At 36.8% G+C, this 9,454-nt stretch overlaps 1 protein-coding gene across 2 annotated transcripts; it reads left to right on the top strand.

Annotated features, from left to right (window-relative positions):
- Positions 1 to 1,214: 1,214 nt before the first annotated feature.
- Positions 1,215 to 5,112, top strand: LOC112278150 (uncharacterized). 2 transcript variants are annotated; one of them, XR_016501181.1, is made up of 7 exons: positions 1,215 to 1,858; positions 2,198 to 2,758; positions 2,848 to 2,944; positions 3,278 to 3,598; positions 3,691 to 3,993; positions 4,112 to 4,259; positions 4,449 to 5,112. XR_016501181.1 is itself a non-coding variant. In XM_024511295.3 (7 exons), exons 1-7 carry the CDS (start codon positions 1,564 to 1,566, stop codon positions 4,727 to 4,729), a joined length of 1,890 nt encoding a protein of 629 aa, XP_024367063.2. In that variant the 5' UTR covers positions 1,215 to 1,563; the 3' UTR covers positions 4,730 to 5,112. The 2 variants fall into 2 exon arrangements, 1 of the variants encoding a protein (XP_024367063.2); XM_024511295.3 differs by having other exon boundaries at positions 3,691 to 3,877.
- Positions 5,113 to 9,454: the final 4,342 nt, after the last annotated feature.

Raw genomic sequence — 9,454 nt, 5'->3', positions numbered from 1 at the left:
TATATATATATATATTCCAATAATTACCTATGTAATTAAATAGAAGTAGATAAAAATAGATTAATTTCATAAAATCTTCTAGAGAAGCTTCAAAGATGCGGCTTTAATTTTATACTCGTTTGTAGGTTAGAAACTTAGTCAACAAGTTAGCCAATTGTAACATATGTTGGTAGGTTGTAGAACAAGCTAACTATGTGGTGCACATATAGAAAACTTTTCTTTGAAGTTAAGATATATGTCTCGCAATTTGAACACATGTCAAAGGTCTTATATAATGTTGTCATGTAGCTCTTAGTTAGATAGAATACATAGTGGCAAGAGTGAAGCCTTCTTCACTCTTATCAATTTCTTTCTAGTCCTTAGTCTTATTTCAAGACTTTCCAATCTTCTTGTTTTTGGCAATAGCTATTCTAGTTTAATATTATACAATCTTTGAGTTATTGTCTAGTCAGTTTGAGTGATACAAGAGTGTCTTGATCTTTCAATTCTTTGAGATTCATGTTCTTGACAATTTTGGCTTGTAATAGCACCATTACAATTAGAAAATTTACCATCAATTTAAAAAAAAAATATATATATATATATATATATATATACCTACCAATTACTAACATACAAAGTGATCTATATAGACAAATTTCATCACACTAATGTAAAAATAAAAGTAAAAAATTACCACAATCTTTTGTCATTAGTGGAATGAAAAATAAAAATATTCAGTAGGACTATGAGAATAAAAGTATGTGACAATTTGATTCAACAAGTGAGTTCATAAGTAAAAACGAGTTGTTATTTATGCAGAATGAAAATTCCAATTAATCGCCACATTGAGAATGTTGCATTTCAACTCCATTCAAACAAATTTCATGCAAAGTTGGCCTATTCTTTATTTGTAATGGAAATTTAGAAATAATTTTTATTTTATGTTTCAAATTTTTATTAAAATATTGGTGATAGCAATAGCAAATCTAACCATATAGATATAGTGTAAAATTCAACATCAACTACTTTTGTGCATACATCACCTCCACATTCTTCTCCCGAGTTGTATTTTATAATGGATCCTCACAAAACTTCAAAAACACAGACTCCCTGTAACCTCAACACGTAAAAATCGAGCCCAGCTTTTTACCAATGCAATAACGGGCGTTCCAAGATACGGTACCTACTTTAGGACTGGTTTGGCTAAGTGATAGTTTGAACGTGGTTTGGGATTCGGTTTAGGTGGGTATTGGACAGTTTTGATCTGGGTATCGGGGTGCTCGTCGAGGTTTCGAGTTAGGGTCTACTTCGTCTCATTTGCTTCAACTCAGCGACTTCTTTCTGACGATTGGGAAGTGAGGTGCTGGACATTTATGCCGGTGGACATTCTGGACGTTGATATAGATAAGTTTGCTGCACATGGATGCTGGTGCAAGGGGTCTTGAAGTTGGTGGAAACGGTGATGACGACTTGTGCTCTGAGAGTAGCGTGGAGAAATCATCGTCTGGGGGTATAGGGGGTCGTGTTCCTCAGATCGGGCTCGCCTCGTTGGTTGCTTATTGAATTGGGTCGTGGAGAAGAATGGCTGACGGTGGTGGAAATTCGGAAGAGCAGATACGAAGCGTGGATGGCCAGATACGAGACTTGAACGACCAGATTCAAAGCGTGCACGAGCAGATAAGAATAGTGGAAGAGAAGATAGGAAGATTGGAAGAGGAGATCAACAGATGCCCTGGCGATGAGGAGAGGAAGCTACTGCGGGGCAAGGAAGCGCTACTGCGCGGCGAGAAAGCGCAACTTCGGGACAGGGAAGCGCAACTCGGGGGCGAGAAAGCGCAACTCCGGGACGAGAAAGCGCAAATCCTGCAACGACGAGGTCCTTCCTATCACTCGTCACTTGTCATTGAAGGCCCATCTCCTCAGGTTTTTTTTCTTTTAATGTTTCCGGGGGGCTTCCGGATTACTGGGGGAAGTTTAATTTCATGGTCGTGGCATAGGTTAGGATAGTTCACTTCATTGACCTCGATTGTGCCGTAGCCGGTTCTTTGTTGCCGAACTAGGTGTTCTGGGTTATGTTTACTCTTTATTGTGGGTCGTTTGGAGGCGATCCGTCCATAGGGTTGTCCTAGAACCTGTTTGGATCCTCCTCGGATCGGTGACGCTTGTGAAGGTGCGTGTATATCAAGTTCAATCTTAGATTGTGTTGTGCATGCAGACCTGGGCACAGAATATGAGTGGCTGGTGCAGAAGGTCGTGCCGCCGACTCGCTCTTCACGGGCTGGCGTTTACCCAAGCAGCTCGAGCCATGCACGGATGTGGTTACCTGTCAGAGTAGAGCATTGGGATGTAATGAACGAGATCGAAGAATTTCTAGAAAGCGCAGATAGAAGGAGGCGTGTGTTTCGAATGGCTGTCACCGCTCACACTCAGGACACTAGGCTGATAGAGAAGAATGAGATTCCACATATCGATTTTATCCTGGGGGAAATGGTACCTTTTATGCAGAAGAAGGAGCCGCAGTCTAACTTTTTCTTCAAGCGAGAATACATAATCTTCAGCAAGAGAAAAGGCGGAAATGACGGGATAGGATCGAGTGAGGGTGCGAGTTCAAGTGCCATGGTTGACGTTTATTCCGGAAGCCCTAGAGCAGATTTCGTAATCACTTTAAAGGAGAAGAATGCTTTGGTCTTCGAGGTCAAGAATGAAGGTCTGGGAAGTGACGGAGATGACCCCTGGTTTCTCCACCGATTTTGGACAGACTGCTCTTGCACATCAGGTTCTATCTGGCCCTATCCCATATTTTCATAGTGTGTTCCAATTCTTACATTGTTGCAAGCATTCTGACAGAGGTTCCAATAATCGCAGGAGAGGGCAGGTGCGGGTTCGCCGTTTTTGGCATCACGCCATCTCAAGGTGAAAGGATCACCCGCTGTATTAGTCAGTTGTATGAGTACATGGTTCTGTAAGCTTCTTTTGAACCCCTGATTATCTCGGTAGTTTTTCCTCTTGGCTAGATTCGCTTGGAGCTCAGCGTTTACGTGCTTGGCCTTTGCCTTTTCCGATCCCAATAAACAGGAAACCCTTTTTCTAACAAGCTGCATTCTACTGCCTGTTGATCCTGGTTCTACGTTGACTCACTTAAGATGATCTTGTTCTCTTCTTCTTACTTGTATCCTCCCTTCGTCCTGCCAGTGGGATTTTCTCGTACCGTCTTGGTTTCCCGATCTACGTTTGGCAAAACGACATGGAATGCGTGGCAGTTCTCATTTTGCTATCCCTTTGCTCTGAGTTGCAGGTGTAAGGTGGGTTACGGTGTTCTAACCGATGCAAGAAATTGGTATCTCTTCAAACGGGATAATGCCGGCTGCCTCAAAATATCAGCTGGTATTACGGCGAGTGCTGAGCCCCCGCGTGTGCTCGCTGCGTTGTCATATTTGGTGCACGCTGCTGCAGTGGATAACTCTGAGTTTGGTGACCCAACGGGGAATGGCCAATTTCCCTTAGTTCATGAAGCTGCCCCCTCTGAACATTCCGACGAAAGCAGTGATGACGACATCAATGATCGAACCTTTACAGCACGTGTGAGCCAAAATATCTCTTCCTCTGGAAAACGAAGGTAACTTGTCCAGCCAGCTATTCAAGTTTGTTCCATGAAGTCGGACACGTAGTCGAGAGCAAATGGTGAAATGACAGCAACTGCATTTGCAGGTCTGAAAGACATAGCTCGGGTGGGGCGCAGCTGGCTTTGGAAGATGTCCCCGCGGAGGACCTGAACCTGAAAAAGGCGGGCGGTGTCATAAGTAGTGAGGGGTGGAGTGGATGCGTTGTTAATGGCCGTTTGCGTGGCCAACCTGTTGCATTGAAGTTTGCCCACTTAGGCACGGAACGTGCGGAGGTGAGCCGGAGTTGTGTCATGTGGAAATGTTGCGTTCACATCTCACAGTGGCTGCTACTTCATCTAATCCGGGGACTGAGGAGGAGAGGTCCTGTTTGTGACATCTTTACTGACAGGTAGTCTTTGGTAGATGCAACGTGGAGCATGCTGGTGTTCAAGTGCACGTGCAGTTTGCGGCACTTACCTGTTTGTGATCTGACTCTGCCCAGCCCATCTTTGGCCGCGCTTGTGCAGGCTCTCCTGAAGGAGGTGGTTGCCTATACGAGGATGGAGAAGCTTTGGGGGGTTTTTGTTCCTCGATTAATAGGATATGGAACCACAAATAACGGTCGGGTTGTATTTATCGCAACTGAATTGATTGACGGTGTTGAGCTTGGAGAAGGTAGGATTTCTTGCAAAACTCTCAGATGCGGAGCATCCTACTCTCCGTATTCTGGTCTTGAGGGTTTCTCGTAGCCTGGGCATGGTGATTCTATGAAGTGTGTTTTTTTGAAGGGCCAATACCTTTGACCACCTGCAATCTGCTGGCAGAGTTGTCATTTATTTGCCTTTTGTGGTGATTATGTTTCAGTGGCGGTGACCCGGGAGGTGGAGACTGCAGCGCTTGAAGCGCTTGCTGCAGTCCATGCATGCGGGTTGCTTCATGGAGATGTTTCCTTAAGTAACATTATGGTTGTGTGGGGAAAGAAGCCTACTGTCCGCATCCTGGATTTTGGCTTCTCGTGTATTACCAGCAACAAGAAGTTACAGGAGGCAGAGCGCGTGCGCTTAAAGCGTCTTTTTTTCACACATGGTGGAGCAGCGGGGGAAGAAGCAAATGATGCAAGATATCCTTATATTCTGCCTTGTTAAATGCAAGGCAAGCCCTTGTCCAAGGAACGTTCACTTATCTTGTTACAGCTAGAAGTATCGTGTTAATGGCATCAGAGCAGGGTCAACTCTCCATTTGGAGAGTGCTATCGTGCGCTTGATACTTTGCGGCGTGTCTAGAAACAGAGAGATCGTGAATTATGCATTTGCATCCATGCTCGACTAGGTCCAATTTGAACCAGCTGACAGATTCTGACTGGTTATGTGTATCTGTTGCTGAAGGGTTATATGTATCTGTAGAAATTGATGCCAGCAGGCAGGTAGGCGTGCACTATTTTTTGGTCTCAAAGACATACATTGATAAAACATGATGTGCAGAGGGGACGTTGGATGTACTTTTAAATAAAAGATTGGATTGTGACTTCTATTGTCAACTGTTATGTTGAAGTCCAGTGAGGGGAAGTTGCTTAGCAGTACACTAAGTAAAATCAACAGTGTATTACAAAATATGGATTTGTAATATAGAATATGGGAGGGAGAAAGGTAAAAGTCAAGTAAGAGAAGAGGGGGAGGAGGTGTGGTGATAATCACAAATCTTGGGTGTACATATTGCATCATCTTGTCATTCAATACATGAGGCTAGTAGGTGGTTCCAATTGGTCATTTTTCTTGTCTACAAGTTTCATTAGTAGTGCCAAATCATGTAGCCATAGGTTGCTTAGATGGGTATGGTGGATTTTGAATCTAAACCAATGCCATGGTGTGAAGTGTTTAATTAGTTGGATTTTCGTGGCTTGGCAATTAGAGTGATGTGTACATGAGATTTGAATTCTTTTGTTTTGTTTTTTGTTTTTCTTTTTTCTTTTTCTGTTATATATATATATATATATATATATGTAAATATTTATTATTATTATTATTATTTTCTCCCCTGCTAATGTTTAAATTTCACCTAAACTTGAAGTTTCTTTCATATATCCACTTAGATTCTCAATTTTCTTTCTGTAGATAAATTATTTTGTGAGAGCAAGGTTAAATTTGTAAAAATAAATATATGAAAAAGAAAACATGGAAGAAGAAACCAAAGCATTTAGTAAGAAAGGAGATGGAAAAGAAAATCTAAATGCTTTGGTTAAAAAAAAAGCATGGGGAGAAAAATTCCATCAAGTGTTTAATCAATAAAGAGGCATGGAGAGAAAAAGTACAATGGAAGTTGGAATAGGTTAAAGTACAATAGAGGGTTGATGGAGAAGATAGAAAGAGAGGTTGGAGTATGCTAACAAAATCTAGAGGGAAAGGGAAGATGCATAGTTTATATTACAGTTTGAGTTATAAAGCTAATACAATTTGAACAATTTTTAGTTTTTAATTTTTAATTTTTTTTTATATCATTCAAATAGAAATAGCATAAGTAAATTTTTTTACTCCATTAGAATCACAACCTTTGATAATGGGAGGATAGGTCACCTCTAAATTCTAAAATTCCAAAAATATAAGAATTTATCAATTTTAAAATTTCTTTTTAAAACCTCCATATCATCCAAATCATATATTCTTTGAAAAATTGAATACACCACTAAATTCACAACATTTCAAAATAGGAGAGTAAGTCTCTTCAAAATGTTGAAATTCTTCATCAAAAATAGAAATCAACTCTACATCTCAAAATCAAAGTGTTTTTATCTATCAAATGATAAAAGCATAAGTAAAGTTAATTGCACCATTGGAACCACAACTTTTAAAAATAGGGAGGGTGGATAAATTCAAAATTTCCAAAAAAAGTATGTAAATTTTTTGAAAACACACATTTAACTCTAAGTCTTAAACCTAACTCTGACTAATGGTTGTGGATATTTGCTAAAGAACAAAATTTACATAGATTGTATGGGCGTTGCTCGACACTATATTGGCCTCTACATGACTAATTGGAGAGAATATATACAATCCACTTGATAGATATTTTTTAAGATTTAAAGTTTAATAATTAGAACTTTATGTATATTTCAAACTTTTGACATTTTTGTAATGAGACATCTTAAATACTAAACCCTAAATCCTAAATCCTAAACTTAGAAATACACATGTAATTCTAAATCCTAAAACTTAAATCTAAAAACACACATATAACTCTAAACCCCAAATTTTAAAACCTAGTTTATTATGACTAATTTTTCAAGGTGATTGTAATTGTATATAGCATATTTGTGGGTATTGTATTAATCTCTAAGCAAAAATGTGTCGCAAGTATTTTTTAAGAAAGCCAAAACTTTGATTATTGATTTCATAAGCAACTTTGATTCAATTTTAGCAAATTTTGAGTCTAATATGATTGATGTTTCAAGGCAATTCTAATGGTATATAGCACGTTTGTGGGTTTTTTTTAATAAATCTCTAGCTATGAGCAAAAATGTGTGGCAAATTTATTTAAAGAAAGCCAATTCTTTGATTATTGATTATGTATGCAAATATGATTTAATTTTTAAAATCTTTGAGTCTAATGCGATTGATTTTTTAAAGTAATTTCAATAGTGATTAGTATATTTGTGGGATTTTTCATAAATCTCTAGATATGAGCATAAATATTTTTCAAATTTATTTTAAGAAAGTCAAATCTTTGATTGTTGAATTTGAGTGCAATTCTTGTTGGATTTTTTTGATTTTTGAATCTAATATGAAGGATTTTTCAAGATGTTTGTAATTGTATATAATAAATTAATGTTAAATTATAAATTTATTATTATAGATCTTAAATTTTAAATCTTAAGATTCTAAAATCAACTCTAAATCCTAAAAACTCAAATTCTTTATATCTTTTAAATAGAAATAGCATAAATAAATGATTTTACTCCATTGGAATCAAAATCCTTGATAATGGGAGGATAGGTCACCTCTAAATTCCAAAATTCCAAAAACATAAGAATTTATTGATCCTTAAGTTCACTTTTAAAACCTCTATAACATCTAAATTATATATTTTTTAGGAAAACTAAATATACCATTAGATTCACAACATTCCAAAGTATGGGAATAAATTTCATCAAAATATTAAAATTCTTTATTAAAAATAAAAAAAAAACAGAAAAGAAAAGAAAAGAAAAAATAGTATCTAAAAATCAAAGAATGTATATGTATTAAATGAAAGAAGCATAAATAAAATTAAATTGCATCATTGGAACCACAATCTTTAAAACAAGAAAGATAGGTTAATTCAAAATTCCAAAATAAGTATGTAAATTTTTTAAAGAATACACATATAATTCTAGATCTTAAATCTTAAATCATTTTATTTTAAATCCTAAATCCTAAATCTGGCCACTTTATTTGATAATATAATGCAAATTGGCATATCCATGTTTAATACATTTCATAGGCTTTGCACTTACAAATCATTAGTGCAAGGTGTAAATTCATGTGTGTTTGATAGATTTTATTTTTGGGCCTTAAATCCTTTAAGTCCGTTTACACTTGTACTTATAGATCTTAAATCTTAAACCCTTAGTCACACTTGTAATTTCCAAACTTTAGTCATATACTTTGGACCCTAAGCTTGATTCACATTCATACTTGTACATCCAAAAATTCCTTAAAGCCCATTTACACTTGTATTTGTAGACCTTAAACCTCTTTAAATCTCGTTTATACCTATGGCAATAGACCTTCAACTCTAAATCTTGTTTACATTCCCACTAGTAGATACTAAAGTTCTTACACTTGCATTGGTAGATCTTCAATCCTAAACCTTATTCACACTCATGTTGGTAGACTCTCAACCTTAAACCTTGATTTGACTTGTACTAGTAGGCCCTAAATTCCTTATATTCCATTCACTCCCACACTTGTAAACCCTCAATCCATTAAATCATGTTCACACTCACATTTGTAGATCTTGAACTGTACTCCATTTATACTTGCACTAATAGAACCTCAATCTTAACCACACTCCATTTATACTTGTAATAATACATCTTCAATTCTATACTGCACCTCGTTCACTCTTGTATTTATGGACCCTTAATTCTTTAAATCCTATTCATGCTCACATTGATAGACCCTCAATTCCTTAAATTCCATTCACACTTGATTTAATATACCCTAAATCTCTAAAATCCCACTCACACTTATACTTGTAGACCTTGAATCTACTTAAATCCCATTTATACTCACATTTGTAGACCTTAAATCTCCTTAAACTCCATTCATATTTGTATTTGTAGACCTTAAATTTTCTTAAATTTGATTTACACTCGTTCTTATAGACCTTAAACTCCTTTAAATCCCATTTACATTAGCACTTGTAGACCTTCAATCCTAAATCTCGTTCATACTCATGCTTGTAGAACTTGAACCCCCTTAAATCCCATTTGACACTCATACTTTTTATAACCTTGTGTCTCTTCAACCGTAGATCCAATGAAGGTTTCAAATATGTCGTTGGAATCAAAAGCATGACAAACACAGAGGCACATCCGTTTAAAATCTCCAAAATAGAAAACACACAAAAAGTCAATCCTCAAATCCATATCAAATGCAACGCCTTATATCTTAATATTGAGAAACTATAGAGCAAGTTATTCACACTACATAATAGGTAGATCCTATAAATAAAGAAGCAGGTCAAATTAAATCCTGAAATATTCTTCTTCAATTGCATACATCAACTCAAATACCTTGAATACTAAATATCTAATATTATCCTATTTATACACATCCACAATAATTTATTCACATGTTTATAATTATTAGCCCTCAAATCGATCCAATGTCTTT

Source organism: Physcomitrium patens, chromosome 26 (assembly GCF_059467195.1).
Source record: "Physcomitrium patens ecotype Gransden chromosome 26, ASM5946719v1, whole genome shotgun sequence".
In the NCBI taxonomy this organism is placed as follows: Eukaryota; Viridiplantae; Streptophyta; class Bryopsida; order Funariales; family Funariaceae; genus Physcomitrium; species Physcomitrium patens.
This window is presented reverse-complemented; position numbering and strand designations above follow the sequence as displayed.

What these genes read in the sequence shown, in the direction of transcription:
- LOC112278150 (XM_024511295.3), top strand. Translation starts at nt 1,564, where the DNA reads ATGGCTGACGGTGGTGGAAATTCGGAAGAGCAGATACGAAGCGTGGAT. An exon ending in GCAAATCCTGCAACGACGAG is followed by an intron (nt 1,859 to 2,197) that starts GTCCTTCCTATC and finishes TTGTGCATGCAG; the next exon opens with ACCTGGGCACAGAATATGAG. An exon ending in TAGGCACGGAACGTGCGGAG is followed by an intron (nt 3,878 to 4,111) that starts GTGAGCCGGAGT and finishes GCGCTTGTGCAG; the next exon opens with GCTCTCCTGAAGGAGGTGGT.